General features: G+C 47.2%; 1 protein-coding gene across 1 annotated transcript in view; it reads right to left on the bottom strand.

Annotated features, from left to right (window-relative positions):
- Positions 1 to 16,342, bottom strand: part of dnah9 (dynein, axonemal, heavy chain 9) — a 130,601-nt gene that overhangs the window by 95,244 nt on the left and 19,015 nt on the right. Inside the window, exons 20-32 of the mRNA XM_055890440.1 lie at positions 16,156 to 16,322; positions 15,272 to 15,415; positions 14,894 to 15,053; positions 14,360 to 14,648; positions 13,525 to 13,802; positions 13,023 to 13,153; positions 12,688 to 12,814; positions 12,130 to 12,282; positions 11,704 to 11,829; positions 11,252 to 11,491; positions 10,897 to 11,057; positions 5,070 to 5,226; positions 3,353 to 3,457 (exon numbers count right to left, since the gene is read on the bottom strand). Coding sequence (XP_055746415.1) covers positions 3,353 to 3,457; positions 5,070 to 5,226; positions 10,897 to 11,057; positions 11,252 to 11,491; positions 11,704 to 11,829; positions 12,130 to 12,282; positions 12,688 to 12,814; positions 13,023 to 13,153; positions 13,525 to 13,802; positions 14,360 to 14,648; positions 14,894 to 15,053; positions 15,272 to 15,415; positions 16,156 to 16,322 — 2,238 coding nt within the window. The remainder of the gene's footprint in view (positions 1 to 3,352; positions 3,458 to 5,069; positions 5,227 to 10,896; positions 11,058 to 11,251; positions 11,492 to 11,703; positions 11,830 to 12,129; positions 12,283 to 12,687; positions 12,815 to 13,022; positions 13,154 to 13,524; positions 13,803 to 14,359; positions 14,649 to 14,893; positions 15,054 to 15,271; positions 15,416 to 16,155; positions 16,323 to 16,342) is intronic.

The following is a 16,342-nucleotide window of genomic DNA, read 5'->3' as shown; positions in this document are numbered from 1 at the left end:
AGGTCACAGTTATGAAAACTTAGGACGCTAAAGAGGCCTTTCAACTGACTCTGAAAAACAGCAAACGAAAGATGCCCAGGGTCCCTGCTCATCTGCTTGAACGTGCCATAGGCATGCTGCAAGGAGGCATGAGGACTACAAATGTAGCCAGGGCAATAAATTGCCATGTCTGTACTGTGAGATGCCTAAGACAGCGCTACAGGGAGACAGGATGGACAGCCGATCGTCCTCGCAGTGGCAGACCACATGTAATAACACCTGCACAGGATTGGTACACACAAACATCACACCTGCGGGACAGGTACAGGATGACAACAACAACTGCCAGAGTTACACCAGGAACGCACAATCCCTCGATCAGTGCTCCGACTGTCCGCAATAGGCTGAGAGAGGCTGGACTGAGAGCTTGTTGGCCTGTTGTAAGGCAGGTCCTCACCAGACATCACTGGCAACAACGTCGCCTATGGGCACAAACCCACCATCGCTGGACCAGACAGGAATGGCAAAAAGTGCTCTTCACTGGCGAGTCGTGGTTTTGTCTCACCAGGGGTGATCGTCAGATTCGCGTTTATCGTCAAAGGAATGGCCGTTACACCGAGGCCTGTACTCTGGAGCGGGATCGATTTGGAGGTGGGGGGGTCTGGGGCGGTGTGTCACAGCATCATCGGACTGAGCTTGTTGTCATTGCAGGCAATCTCAATTCTGTGCGTTACAGGGAAGACATCCTCCTCCTACATGTGGTACCCTTCCTGCAGGCTCATCCTTGCCATAATCCTACTGCATGACAATGCCACAAGCCATACTGCTCGTTCTGTGCGAGATGTCCTGCAAGACAGGAATGTCAGTGTTCTGCCATGGCCAGTGAAGAGACTGGATCTCAATCCCATTGAGCACGTCTGGGACCTGTTGGATTGGAGGGTGAGGGTTAGGGCCATTACCCCCAGAAATGTTCGGGAACTTGCAGGTGCCTTCGTGGAAGAGTGGGGTAACATCTCACAGCAAGAACTGGCAAATCTGGTGCAGTCCATGAGGAGATGCACTGCAGTTCTTAATGCAGCTGGTGGCCACACCACTTTTGATTTTGACCCCCCCTTTGTTCAGGGACACATTATTTCATTTCTGTTAGTCACATGTCTGTGGAACTTGTTCAGTTTATGTCTCAGTTGTTGAATCGTGTTATGTTCATACAAATATTTACACATGTTAAGTTTACTGAAAATAAACGCAGCTGACAGTGAGAGGACGCTTCTTTTTTTGCTGAGTTTAGAAAAAACGGTTCCAAAAGGGTTCTGCGGATGTCCCCGTAGGTAGGTGATCTTGTAAGATACTACCACTCGTATTCAATCACCAACAAACACAAAATGGAATGGTATTCATACTCTAAAAAATAGCCAAGGCAATGATATTTGCTATAAGCTATAAGCTAGCGTTACTGAAATGATGAAACGGCAACCCTAGTTCATCCTCATCATTTCACATATCCTACATCTGTGTGTGTGTCTAGGATGTGTACAGTAAGAATGAGATTAACTTTTCCGTGTCCTTAGCTGAACCCAAGATCTCGACTACAGGGTATGGTAAAATAGATTAGTTTAGAAAATGCTACGTTGACTCTGTGTATATGAAACAGCACTCTCATAATTATACACCCATTAGTCATTATTCATCATCCAGTCTGGTATTTTGCAGACAATTTCACCAACAGACAGTTGTGTTGAGGAGAAGAGAAGGGCTGAATTTAGCTCATTTGTCTCCATTCAGCTGTGTCTGTGCTGCCTTCTGTTTCCCTGCCCTTTCCCTAATGGAGAATTGATCTTGCCACCTGCGTACGCACTCACAAACTGCAGCTACGTTATGGCGTCTGCTCTCCCCTTAAACAGAATGGATTATCGTACACCTTCCTCTGACATTCGCTTATGGAGAAGACGGGTGGGTCGTATTCATTAGGCAAAGAACAGAAGAAAAACAGACTGAGAATAAAAGGAGGGAGGCACTACCAGGACTTGTCCAATGAGAAACGCTAATTTTGTTGTTCCGTTGCAAAACAGTTTAAAATGTTTTCTGTAGCGTGCTGTTATGAACATAACCTGGGTGAAGCGCAGAGGAAGGAGAAGAGGGTACTGGAGCGGGTGGGAGAGTGCCCGTCAGAACCATTTGATTGTTTTATGCCAGTCTTATCCAAGGTCTTCTTCCTTTCATCCTTTCGAAGCATAGCTTTATTTATTATTCAATACGCCTGCTAACACCCATCCATTGCTCTGTTCTGCTGCTTTACAGTTTCAAAGTTCTCTCTCTCTCGCACTCTGACTTATTGACAACGTTTCCTTTCATAGCTAGCTGCCGGGGAGAGGGCAGAGAAACTGGCTGTGCTATACTGCCAGTCTGGTGATGATGAAACCCTATCAGCATTATCTACTGCACATAATGTTATGATATGGGTTAAGGTAAGTGTTAGGACATAGACAAACACACTATCCAGGATACACTTTCATACTCCATCCCCCAGGGGGCAGCAGCAACCTTGTCCAAATGCTAAGTCTGGTTGATAAGCACATCAGGTGCTACCAATTAAGGTGATCGTCAGTGAGTGTCCCAGTTTGCAAGCCATGATGCTACTGGGAGGTTTGTTGCTTTTAAGAGTCTTTTTTTCACCTAGGTGAGATTGCTGACTCCCTGGGCACATGTATCCATCACGTCCTCAAATGCTGATTTGTCACATAAATGCACACATTCATGTAGGTTACAGTTCATGTAACTAGGCCTAGGACACCTAGACAAAGTGAGTGCAACGATATCCGTAGGCTAGTTATGAGTTTTGCAACAATACACATTACAATGATGACAAAATATAAATGTGTACTGTGCTAACTCAATGCAATCATTGCTGATTAGTACTGTATACAGTGAGTTCCAAAAGTATTGTGCCCAATAGAAATGAATGGTAAATAATGTATTGTGTAATTTAGGAGTCACCTTTATTATAAGGAAGAGTAGAATATGTTTCTGAACACATCTACATTCATGTGAATGCTACTACGATTATGGATAGTCCTGAATGAATCGTGAATAATGATGAGTGGGAATTACAGACGCACAAATATCATACCCCCAAGACATGCTAACCTCTCACCATTACAAGAAAAGGGGAGGTTAGCATTTTGGAGGGGGTATGATATTTGTGCGTCTGTAACCTTCTCACTCATCCTTATTCACGATTCATTCAGTACTATCTGCAATGGAAGTGTTTATTAACATATTATATTCCTCTTTACAGTACAGAGACAAAATAAAAAGGGTCACTGTGCCAATACCTTTGGAGCGCACTGTATGATTAGCCCAGGGACATGCTTACCTGCACAGCGACCACAGACAGCACCTCCACAGAGATCCTGTTAAATTCATCAAAGCAGCCCCATGCTCCTGTCTGGGCCAGGCCTTTATAGATGTTGCCACACGACTGCAGGAGGGGTCAGAGAGAGAGAAAGAGAGAGGGAGATGTGTTCTATACAGAGTAAAATTGAAGGTAAAAATGACAACAGACGTTTGAGATTTACCACAAAAGCAAGGGCCTAAACTTTCTTGCCTAAACGGGTGACATTTTGTTGAGGTCTGTCTATTCCAATATGAAAAAGGTTAAATGCCAACGCACACCATCAGTTTTCTCCACAGACACAGAAACCAAACTTATGAGCAGGTGAAACAGCCTCCTGAGATTCACTAGACAGGAGAGAGGTAGGATCCATGTCTCTTCTCTCTATTATAGGGCAGAGCCATGATACTAACCAAGCCTGACTGTGTGTGTCGCTTGGTTGTATGACTTTACACCATCGCTGCATCTCCTGGTGCATATTAGCACTTCTCTCTGACACATCAATGCAGTGTGGTGTGTGTGTGTAGAGTGGGAAGGGCAATAATAATTCTCCTGTCTAGGCAGGCAGCAACAAGCTGTATGAAGAGATTGTGCCTGCGTCTCTATTGACCACTCTATATGCAGTGAGTGTGAGTGTGTGTGTGTGTGTGTGTGTGTGTGTGTGTGTGTGTGTGTGTGTGTGTGTGTGTGTGTGTGTGTGTGTGTGTGTGTGTTGAAGCAGCAACACTGAGAAGGGCGTCTGACACCACTTAACAGCAAAATAAATGCATCCATCAGGTTGAACTGTTATGTTCTTCCTTCAAGGACAGAGAGAGAGAGAGAGAGCGAGAAAGAGAGAGAGAGAGAGAGAGGAGGAGAAGACAGAAAGAGAGAGACAGGGAGCTCTCTTTACCCTCCTCTCCCCTCCATCTCCGTGTCAGATATCCACACCGAGTAGAGTTGGAGAAGCAGGACTTAGATCAGGGATGGGCAACTGGCGGCCCGCCCCCCTTTTGAAGGCCCTCGGATTAATCCCCCCCCGTCCCCCGTCCCCCAAAACAACTCAGTCGGGGTCTCAACTTACTGTTGCGAGTTAGAATAGTAGACTATACAAGGTGCAATTTCAAAATGTGGTTGTGCATCAGACGTTTTACTCTTGTTATGTCAGTCACTGATAGTCAATTAGCTCATGTCAGCTAACTTTTTTTAGATTGCTAAATTAGTTCAGCGGCCAGCTATCCAAACTCGTTATCATGGCCGAATTATCATCCGGGGGGCACCCATTGATTTTGTTAGTCAGTCTCACCCAGATATATTAAAAACTGCAAACATTTCTCTCCACCCTATGGCAAGATGTGTAGAATTGCAGGAAATTAGCTGTAAAACAGCACATTTTCCTCACCGCCTCATGGAAAAATGTGTAGAATTGCAGCAACCTTACTTTAAATTGCAACATTTGCTCTACACTCCGTGGCAAAATGTGTAGAATTGCACAAAATGAACTCTAAAAAAGTGTTTTAAATGTTCTCTGCTGTCAAGAGTGGGGCCACTAAGATGTTTTGCCCACAACGTGGGAGGTATGGATGTGGGTACGCAGACCCGCGAGCAACTGCGGGCCCTCATGATGAGTTGTTTTGTTGTGGCCCCCACCCCCATCAAAAGTTGCCCAACCCTGACTTAGATGATTCATAGCCTGTCTGCAGAAGGAGTGGGAGCCCACCTTGTAGTCCATCTGCTCGGAGCAGTTGAATACATAGACCATGATGCCAAGGGCTCGGCCCAGATCCTTGGTGGTCTCTGTCTTGCCAGTGCCTGCTGGGCCTGCTGGAGCACCACTCATAGTCAGGTGGAGGGACTGGGTAAGAGTGATGTAGCACCTGGGAAACACACACATTCTTAGTAATAACAACTTAACTTCATAGGTTGATTAACTCAAGTCAAATAACAAGCAGGCATTTAAATGCAACAACAATCTGCATGTTTCAATAGCACACTAAGGTGTTTAGGAGGACTGATAGAGACGATCACATCTGAACTTGATCATCAATATACATGCATTGTTTCGCCTCTGAAATCAATGTGGTAATAATTTCAGCAAGCAGAGGGTAAATAGACAATATATTGTGAGAGAGCGAGAGAGAGAGAGAGAGAGAGAGTGTGTGTGTTAAAGAGATATGCAAGCTACCGGAAGACAAACGATCCAATTTGTGTCATCCAGAGACTGTTGCCAACGTTTTTATAGTCATTTTGGAAATATGGCCATAAATCTCACAATCAACTGTCTGGGTGGCAACAAACCTGCTTGTTCTGATTACCTAAAATGCCTAAACACAGTTCTCAGAAGGGGCTGGAACACTTTAACTGAGAAGTATTGTGTATGTATGATTACATCATTGTTTTTCTACCAGGGGGATGCCATCACAATCCTTAAAAACACTGCTTCCAGAATTATGTGATTGAAATCCAAACACATCTGAAACCTAAAATCAAGCTGTATAAGTTGGCCAGTAGCCATCTGTGAATGAATGACAACTTTATATCAAACTTTCCCTGACTCCAGTATAGCTGAATGACAGAGGGTCAGTGGTCAGACGTTTGACAGGCAGAGATAACGAGATAGAGCACAGTCTCTGACCATATGCTGCCTCTACGAGCACATGGCCGCTGATCAGTGATCCAGCCTTCAAACACCATTGTCTTTGTGGTGCTTTGTTCTGGCTTCAAAGGGAAGAGGCTAATGGTCAGTTCCACAGCCACAGCACAGTTTGCCAGAGGACTACAGAAACAGGTCATAAATCCACTTTTTATATTCAGACTTTATCTGTGATGTTTCCCACAATAATGTAGTAACCGAGTTCAAGCTGCAATTGCTTGTATGAAAGGTGCTAAACAACAAAACATTTTCCTTATGATTCTTTTTTATTAATCCAAGAGAATAAGTTGCAGATAGAAATGGCATGAATAGAACTGACATGATTCCTTAGAATCAGAGAGGCATGTTTGTTCTATATAATACATTTCTATCGGAATGTTGGCCAATGTGTCAGTCCTCTGGCCCTGGTACCCGCTTGTCCCTACATATGAGAAGCTAACCACAATAACAATCCCAGTGTCACGCCCTGGCCTTATTATTCTTTGTTTTCTTTATTATTTTAGTTAGGTCAGGGTGTGACATGGGGAATGTTTATGTTTTGTTGTTTTGGGTGTTTATTTGGTAAAGGGGTTAATGGGTGTAGTATATGGTTTTGTGTTGAGTGTAGATGTTTAGCATTGTCTATGGTGGTTAGTTATCTAGGAGAGTCTATGGTTACCTGAATGAGTTCCCAATTAGAGACAGCTGATTTCGGTTGTCTCTGATTGGGAGCCTTATTTAGGGTAGCCATAGGCTCTCATTGGTGGTGGGTAATTGTCTATGTAAGAACGTTTGTAGCCTGTTTGTATGTGCACAACGTTTGTAGCTTCACGGTCGTTTTGTTGTTTTGTTATTTTTGTATAGAGTTTTTGTGTCGTGTTCATCTTCGTGTTGTGTTTAATAAAGAAGATGGCTTATTTTCCAAATGCTGCATTTTGGTCCGTTAATCCGCCACACGATCGTGACAGAATTACCCACCATAGGACCAAGCGGCATGGAAGGCGGCAACAGGACCTACCCACAAAGGATTTCTGGACATGGGAGGAGATACTGGATGGTAAGGGGCCGTGGGATCAACCTGGAGAATATCGCCTCCCTCGTGAAGAGCTGGAGGCAGCGAAAGCCGAGAGGAGGCGATATGAGGAGGCAGCACGGAGACAAGGCTGGAGACCCGTGAGTACAACCCAAAAATTTCTTGGGGGGGGCCTTAAAGGGAGTGTGGCGAAGTCAGGTAGGAAACCTGCGCCTACTCCCTGTACTTACCGTGGAGAGCGGGAGTACGGGCAGACACCGTGTTACGCAGTAGAGCGCACGGTGTCTCCTGTACGCGTGCATAGCCCGGTGCGGTACATTTCAGCTCCACGTATCGGCCGGGCTAGACTGAGCGTTGAGCCGTATGTCATGAAGCCGGCCCAACGCATCGTCTTCTCGGGCCGGCGTACATGGCACCAGCCTTACGCATGGTGTCCCCGGTTCGCCTACATAGGCCGGTGCGGGTTATTCCACCTCCCCGCACTGGTCAGGCGACGGGGAGCATAGAACCAGGTAAGGTTGGGCAGGCTCGGCGTTCAAGGGAGCCAGTACGCCTGCACGGTCCGGTATTTCCGGCGCCACCTCCCCGCCCCAATCCAGTACCACCAGTGCCTCCTCCACGCACTAGCTATATGGTGCGTGTCTCCAGCCCTTTACCACCAGTGTCTAAACCACGCACCAAGCCTCCTGTGTGTCCCCAGAGTCCTGTGCGTCCTGTTGCTGCTCCCCGCACTAGCCCTGAGATGCGTGTCCCCAGCCCGGTGCCACCAGTCCCGGCACCACGCACCAGGCCTACAGTGCGCCTCAGCCGGCAGGAGTCTGCCGTCTGCACAGCGTTGACTGAACTGCTCGTCTCCCCAGCGCCATCTGAGCCATCCGTCTCCCCAGCGCCATCTGAGCCATCCGTCTCCCCAGCGCCATCTGAGCCATCCGTCTCCCCAGCGCCATCTGAGCCATCCGTCTCCCCAGCGCCATCTGAGCCATCCGTCTGCCATGAGCCTGCAAAGCCGCCCGTCTGCCATGAGCCTGCAAAGCCGCCCGTCTGCCATGAGCCCACTGAGCCGTCCGCCAGACAGGAGCCGCTAGAGCCGTCCGCCAGACAGGAGCCGCTAGAGCCGTCCGTCAGACAGGAGCCGCTAGAGCCGTCCGTCAGACAGGATCTGCCAGAGCCGCCAACCAGACAGGATCTGCCAGAGCCGCCAACCAGACAGGATCTGCCAGAGCCGCCAACCAGACAGGATCTGCCAGAGCCGCCAACCAGACAGGATCTGCCAGAGCCGCCAACCAGACAGGATCTGCCAGATCAGTCAGCCAGCCATGAGCAGCCAGATCCGTCAGCCAGCCATGAGCAGCCAGATCCGTCAGCTAGCCATGAGCAGCCAGATCCGTCAGCTAGCCATGAGCAGCCAGATCCGTCAGCTAGCCATGAGCAGCCAGATCCGTCAGCTAGCCATGAGCAGCCAGATCCGTCAGCTAGCCATGAGCAGCCAGATCCGTCAGCTAGCCATGAGCAGCCAGATCCGTCAGCTAGCCATGAGCAGCCAGATCCGTCAGCTAGCCATGAGCAGCCAGATCCGTCAGCTAGCCATGAGCAGCCAGATCCGTCAGCTAGCCATGAGCAGCCAGATCCGTCAGCTAGCCATGAGCAGCCAGATCCGTCAGCTAGCCATGAGCAGCCAGATCCGTCAGCCAGCCATGAGCAGCCAGATCCGTCAGCCAGCCATGAGCAGCCAGATCCGTCAGCCAGCCATGAGCAGCCAGATCCGTCAGCCAGCCATGAGCAGCCAGATCCGTCAGCCAGCCATGAGCAGCCAGATCCGTCAGCCAGCCATGAGCAGCCAGATCCGTTAGCCAGCCATGAGCAGCCAGATCCGTTAGCCAGCCATGAGCAGCCAGATCCGTCAGCCAGCCATGGGCCGTCCCTCAGTCCGGAGCTGCAGTCCCTCAGTCCGGAGCTGCAGTCCCTCAGTCCGGAGCTGCCATTCCTCAGTCCGGAGCTGCCCCTTACCCTGGAGCTGCCCCTTACCCTGGAGCTGCCCCTTACCCTGGAGCTGCCCCTTACCCTGGTGCTGCCCCTTACCCTGGTGCTGCCCCTTATCCTGGTACTGCCCCTTATCCTGGTACTGCCCCTGACCCTGGTACTGCCCCTTACCCTGGTACTGGTCCTTAGTCCGGAGCTGTCCCTTAGTCCGGAACCCCCCCTTAATGCAATGGGGTTAATGTGGAGGGGGGTCGGTTGGAGGAAGCCTAGGAGGTGGTTAGGTACTGTGGTGACGTGGGGACTACGACCAGAGCCGGAGCCGCCACCGTAGAGGGGAGCCCACCCAGACCCTCCCCTAGACTGTGTATGGTGCGCCCGGAGTTCGCGCCTCAAGGGGGGGGTTTATGTCACGCCCTGGCCTTATTATTCTTTGTTTTCTTTATTATTTTAGTTAGGTCAGGGTGTGACATGGGGAATGTTTATGTTTTGTTGTTTTGGGTGTTTATTTGGTAAAGGGGTTAATGGGTGTAGTATATGGTTTTGTGTTGAGTGTAGATGTTTAGCATTGTCTATGGTGGTTAGTTATCTAGGAGAGTCTATGGTTACCTGAATGAGTTCCCAATTAGAGACAGCTGATTTCGGTTGTCTCTGATTGGGAGCCTTATTTAGGGTAGCCATAGGCTCTCATTGGTGGTGGGTAATTGTCTATGTAAGAACGTTTGTAGCCTGTTTGTATGTGCACAACGTTTGTAGCTTCACGGTCGTTTTGTTGTTTTGTTATTTTTGTATAGAGTTTTTGTGTCGTGTTCATCTTCGTGTTGTGTTTAATAAAGAAGATGGCTTATTTTCCAAATGCTGCATTTTGGTCCGTTAATCCGCCACACGATCGTGACACCCAGGCCCCCATCCCCGCAGGAGGCCTTTTGCCTTTTGGTAGGCCGTCATTGTAAATAAGAATTTGTTCTTAACTGACTTGCCTAAAAAAACGTTTAGCCACAATAGTGAATTTGCAGTTCACCTTCAAAATAAAAGTTCCTCATCGAAAGTGATGCTAATGGATAAAAACTGTGAAATCGTGCCATATTTGGACTAGATAATGCTAAACAAGTTTGGAATCCCACTGTAGGTGTATTAGACTGCATAACTGCATTGAGAGCATACTTATATGCACTTTCAAAGTTTGAAAAAGTGAATCACTATAAATTAAGCATGCATGAAACATAAACATGCATAAAAAGTATTTACAGAAATGATGAATCCAAAAATCGATTAGAAAATAATTATTTTTTATTATTAGACGTGACTCTAAACCTATAATGTTAGCCAGCTAACTAGCTAGCTAGAGTGGCTAGCTAGCTAATCTCTTACAGGTACTGTACTAGTCAAAAGTTTGGACACAGCTCTACTCATTCAAGAGTTTTTCTTTATTTTGACTATTTTCTACATTTTAGAATAATAGTGAAGACATTAAAACTATGAAATAACACGTATGGAGTCATATAGTAACCAAGAAAGTGTTAAACAAAATCAAAACATATTTTAGATTTTAGATTCATCAAAGTAGGCACCCTGCCCACAGCCGACCTGACCCACAACCGCCCCCGCCCCATTCCATGTGCCGAGTTGAGGGCTAATTTCACCACATGTGCAAAGCAGTCAAGGTTTAAGCACTGCCTTCGCCCAATCCTGATACATCCAAACAATCAGTGACGAAAATCCAAACACCAGAACTACTGCTGCTCGTTATCCTACCAACTCCATCCCGTCCTGACAGATTATTTGGTTTTCGCGCAGAATCGGTTCACGAGAGATTAGGCTCACCCTAACTTGTCTATCAAAAAAGTAAACAACCAATCAGAATGTGATACCCTGTGCCAGCATGGTTTTTATTGGTTAGTGTACCTGTCAGTCAGAGGGGTTATGACAAGTCGTGGTGTGTTGCCCAGGTACTCGTATGAATAGAGGAACTGGGCGTCACAGATGTTGGCGAAGCAGTGTCTCTCCTTTTCATCCCAGCGATGACGTAGCTGAGACAACCATAGGAACGCCTGAGAGTTCTCCACCTGGCGATGGGGGAATGAGGGAATGGAGAGAGAGAGAGAGATGGAATTGGAAGAAGACGAAAAACAGGGATGAGTACAAAAAAACATCCAAAACACTTTCTGTCTTCGTTAAAGTTGCAAAACTTTTTTAAAGCCTTTATCATTATGTTCATTTCATAATTGAGAAAAGGTTGAAAACAAACTAAAACTGATACCTTCTGAGCGATGATCTTAGCGACCACGTCCCTCGCATGGACGTCTATGGTGCAGATGGTCATGACCTTCTGGCGGTCGCCCGGCGACAGCTGTCCAATCAGCATGGAGATTAGTGTGTTGAGCTGGGCGACCTGCTTCCTGTTATATTCCTTCATGGCGTTCTCATATCCCTCCTCCAGACGGGAGAAGGCCATGCCCACGTCTAACGTCCACCAGATCTGAGTACACGTCAGGGCCACCTAGAGGGCAATATACACATTAGAAGTCAGAGGTCAAAGGTCAGAGGAAGACAGAGGTTCGAGTTACAGAGCTGAGTGCAATACACAGATCGATAAAAAGGCACAGGTCATGTCAGGAGTGGTCAACCCTCCTCCTGGAGAGCTATTTGGTGTGCAGGCTTTTGTGACAGCCCTGCTCTAACACACCTAATTCTAATGTAATACAGTATTACCTGAGCGGGGTAGTCAAACAGCCACTGCTCTCTGGGTTTGTCCTCGTAGGCCATCACTGCCTCTGTCATCTCATGATGCACTGTTGACCGCATGGTTTCCAGAACACGATTCAACCACATCTCCACCTGAAGACAACCACACACATAATGATGACATAGAACACAGTGCAATCACACCTCCCCCTGAAGGCAACCACACACATAATGATGACATACTACACATCCACACTATTAATGTGTTTGTCATTTTAGAACCGAGGGGCATCAGACAACATGAATATACACAACTGACTTTTCCTTCAAATGAAGGGGACTAATAGGAAACTAATACATTTGATTTACATGCTTTGCTATTTCACAGATTGGACTGAGAACATCTGACAAATGCTAACATCTTTCAATCCCTGTCCCCCATAATAGTGTTACCTGTCCAGTGCAGTCGCAGGGCTGATTAAAGGGGACATACTCCTCCTCCCTACTGAACATGCCCAGACCTGTCTTAGTAGGGTTCCCCTCCGTGTCAGTCTCAAACCGCATCTTAGCTGTGTTGTCAAACAGCTTGGATAGATGTCTCTGGACCTAGGGACAGAGCAGGAAGAGTAGGAACTAATGTCAGGAAAAGTAAGGACCACCCTTTATTGACAGGTTTCAACAAAACTCGTTGTTCAACTATCCTTCAATACTGAAGAGAATAATTTAGCACTTTTTTTTTTATTCCCAGGATGAGGTGTAAAGACTGGAAAACTATGACCAACACTGCTCTCTTGTGGAGACTCAGAGTCCTACAGGTATGAGCAAAAAAAACATGTCAGTATTTATTATCCATTGTGAAAACGTCTCAGAGTAAGAGTACTGATCTAGGATCAGGTCTCAATCTGTCAATATAATTGTATTCAATATGATCGAAAAGGCTAAACTGATCCTAGATAAGCACTCCTAATCTGAGAGGCTTTGTGGCTCCACCTAATGGGTTTAGGTTCCTACCTGGAGCGGGTTGGTTCCATTGGACAGTATGTCCAGCATGTCAGCAGAGGAGATGAAGTAGAATCTGGGGAAGGCCAGACGCTTGGTGTCCAGATACTCAGCCAAGGCCTTCTCACACAGAGACAGTCTACACAAGGTCACACACAGTCACCATCAGTGAATTGTGTGAATATGTGCAAGTGTATAAATACATCCATGGGTAAGTTCTTACGTTTGTATGTGTTGCCTTTTTCTATCGATAACACAATCATTCTCTTTCCTCTAACACAAATTTCAGTGCACTGTGAGAAAGAGATTCCCATCACACCACCACAGACTCCCTCTCCTTCCCCCACCTGCTCTGAATGTCCTCCAGTTTGCTGAACAGGCCTGCTTTATTGGTGGCCTCCACCACGTTGGGCGTTTTATGGGCTGCGTTCGCCAGCTCTTTGAAATCAGCATCAATCCCTTCAAAGCGTTTGGAGTCCTGGGGAGAGTTGCATTGTGGGAGCCCGGCCAGGGGATAGTATTTCCCAGAGGACAATCACACAGAGACATATTAACTACAAACATCTGGCTTCAAGACTACCACTGGAACCGGAGGAATAGCATCGCCATCAAGGTAATTAAGGAAAAGTATAATTCTGATTTACAAAGTAGGCTGGTGTTTAGACAACTAACGATGTATTAATTAACATGCATGAAAGTGGTACAGGCAGAGCCCTTATGAAGGATAAAAAACAAACTTGTGAAATGGGAGTGTATGTGTGCATGCATACGCAAGTGTGTGTGTGTGTGTGTGTGTGTGTGTGTCTTTGAGCATGTGTGTGCAAGTGTGTGTGTGTGTGTGTGTCTGACCTCGGGCAGCTGTGAGCGGATGTCCTCAGAGCCTATGAAGATGCTCTCCAGATGGGTCCAGGTACGCTGCACCTCGAACCAGATGGATATCACTCCGTCCGCCACTGATAACTTCCGTTGCCACAATGACACCTCCTCCAGGAAGTGGGCGATGTACTTGGAGGACATGAGGTTCTGCAGCTGGACCTGATTGTCCTCCAGGGTTTCAATCAGGTCCTCGTCCGAGCGCAGCAAGGGCACCTGGGTACGGTGGTGAGGCTCGTACTGGAACTGCATACCTGGAGTAATCAATCAGTCAATCAACCAAACCAATCAGTCAGTCAATCAACCAAACCAACCAGTCAGTCAATCAACCAAACCAATCAGTCCGTCAATCAACCAAACCAATCAGTCCGTCAATCAACCAAACAGTCAATCAATCAACCAAACCAGTCAGTCAGTCAATCAACCAAACCAATCAGTCAGTCAATCAACCAAACCAATCAGTCAGTCAATCAACCAAACCAATCAGTCAGTCAATCAACCAAACCAATCAGTCAGTCAATCAACCAAACCAATCAGTCAAGCAACCAAACCAATCAGTCAATCAACCAAACCAACCAATCTATCAGTCAATCAACCGAACCAACCAATCTATCAGTCAATCAACCGAACCAATCAGTCAGTCAATCAACCGAACCAATCAGTCAGTCAATCAACCAAACCAATCAGTCAGTCAGTCAATCAACCAAACAGTCAGTCAATCAACCGAACCAATCACAGATTAAACATGAAAAGTACAGGCGTCTGATAAAAGTCATAATTGAGCTCAGTTTAAGGGCATTCTGTACTGTACCGGTCCATGTAGAGTTGAGTTCAGAGAGCACCTTCTCCATGCCCATCTCTTTGACAGCCTTGTCCACGATGCCCCTCACCTCCTCCTCAAAGTTGTGCAGGTTGAGCTGCAGCAGGTCCGCCAGTGTTGTCTCCTGGTCCATAGTGAAGCGCACCCCGGTGGCAGCCATTAGCTGGTGCCAGTGTCTGGCCCGTATGGCAGGGTTCTGGAGCTCTGCTACGGCCCTGAGGGAGGTCAGGAGGTTCTTTACCCTGCTGTCCAGACCTGAGAACGCCTCCCACGATCGCACCTAGGGGGAAGAAAGGTTATGATACAATTCAGCATTAACCCCCAAAAACACTGGCGGGAGAGGTGAGTGTCAGGAAAAAGTAAGGGAGAGGCAAGGTGTGAGAAATGTATTTGCAAATGTACTTGTTCTTTTACAATGGGTTTTTCCTTTTTGATTGTGGCCAATGTAATATCTCACTTTCTCTCCCTCTCCTCTTCACCTCTCTGCACTTCTGTCTCCTCCACCTCCTCATCTCTCACTCTCACCTCTTTATCCAAAGCTCGGATGTCTTTATTGAAGCGTTTACACTCTAGTTCCATGTCCTCTACGTTGATGTCTCTCCATGGTGTGGTCCTCCAGGCAGCCATAGTACTGTCTACTACAGCTATCATGTCCCACAGCTCCTTCAGCAACCCCGCCTCGCGCCTGGGGAACCACACGATATAACAATAAGTCAGTCAGTCAGACAGTACATCAATCAAACAATTGTATTAATATAGTACTTTTCACAAAAACATTTGACACCGAGTGCTTTACAGTAACCCGGCCTGGATCTTCTAAGGGAAAACCGTAGAAGGACAAACTCTCTCGAAGGAAGAAACCTTGTGGGGAAAGAGTTTAGAAAAACTGTAGCCCTGTCTCACCTGCACTGTCGTAGTTGTCTGTAGTCAGAGACAGTCACCTCAAACAGGCCGGCAGACTCCACCAGCCCAGCCATCACGGCCTCCTTCTCCTGGATCTGTTTGTGGGATGCATTCAGCATGGCATACGGGTTCTCACTGGCAAACCTACAATAACACACGGAGGAACCACACAGCAAGGTTACTCTCTCAGCATCTGATATGGTTTCACATTGATACGAAGTTAACCTGACATTATAAATGTATTAACTACCAGGGAGAAAATAGATTTGAAAGCCCCTTGTGTAGAGGGTCTTACTGACAAACCTACATCACACCAGCCTGAGCACCAGTCTGTTACCGTTTCAGCTGACTACTTTGTCACGTCATGTTTGGTATGGAGGTTGGCTACCCAGGCCCGACACCACACACACAGTCAATTATCCACCCGGACATCCATGACATTAATGAGAAAATCATGTCACTACAGAGGAACGATTATGCGCATAATTAATTAAGTAATTAGACAGCATGATGGAGCGCCACTACCTGTGGGTAATTAGCATATGTAAAGATTCAATTATGCTTGCCTAATGTGTAAGCGTTGACTCGTTAACTGTTCACTGCACAATTATAGACTGATCGATGTAGAGGTGTGACAGGAGGGAACAACAACTTGTGATCTTTGCAATGGTGGCCCATAACGGAGAAGGGTGTAAGCAATGTTTTTACCTAGCCCTCTGGTTGGGGATGTGGAGCCATAACCACATTGCTTACACCTACAGTATCCAGCCCTTTTAGATCAAATAGGACACATGTCCTGGGGTAGGAGCTATGGGACTGTTTAGGACTGAGGATTGAATGAGGACACAAGGGAGAGGACAACTTTGTGTGGGAGCGCGCATCACCTGAAGGGCCCGTTCTTCCTGAAGCTCTCTCTGAAGGCGTGTTGCTCCACGTCGAATGAGGCACACTTCCTGCGTAGTCCGGCCACCTCGCTGGCCTGGAGAGGAGCCACCTGCTGTTTCACCACCACCGCCTGCTTCTTCACGTTGGTCCACTTCTCTGGAAGCTCCTAGAGGAAGGGAGAAATAG

This window comes from Salvelinus fontinalis, chromosome 30 (assembly GCF_029448725.1).
Source record: "Salvelinus fontinalis isolate EN_2023a chromosome 30, ASM2944872v1, whole genome shotgun sequence".
Classification (NCBI taxonomy): domain Eukaryota; kingdom Metazoa; phylum Chordata; class Actinopteri; order Salmoniformes; family Salmonidae; genus Salvelinus; species Salvelinus fontinalis.
The sequence above is the reverse complement of the archived record's forward strand: the minus strand, read 5'-3'. Positions and strand labels throughout refer to the sequence as shown.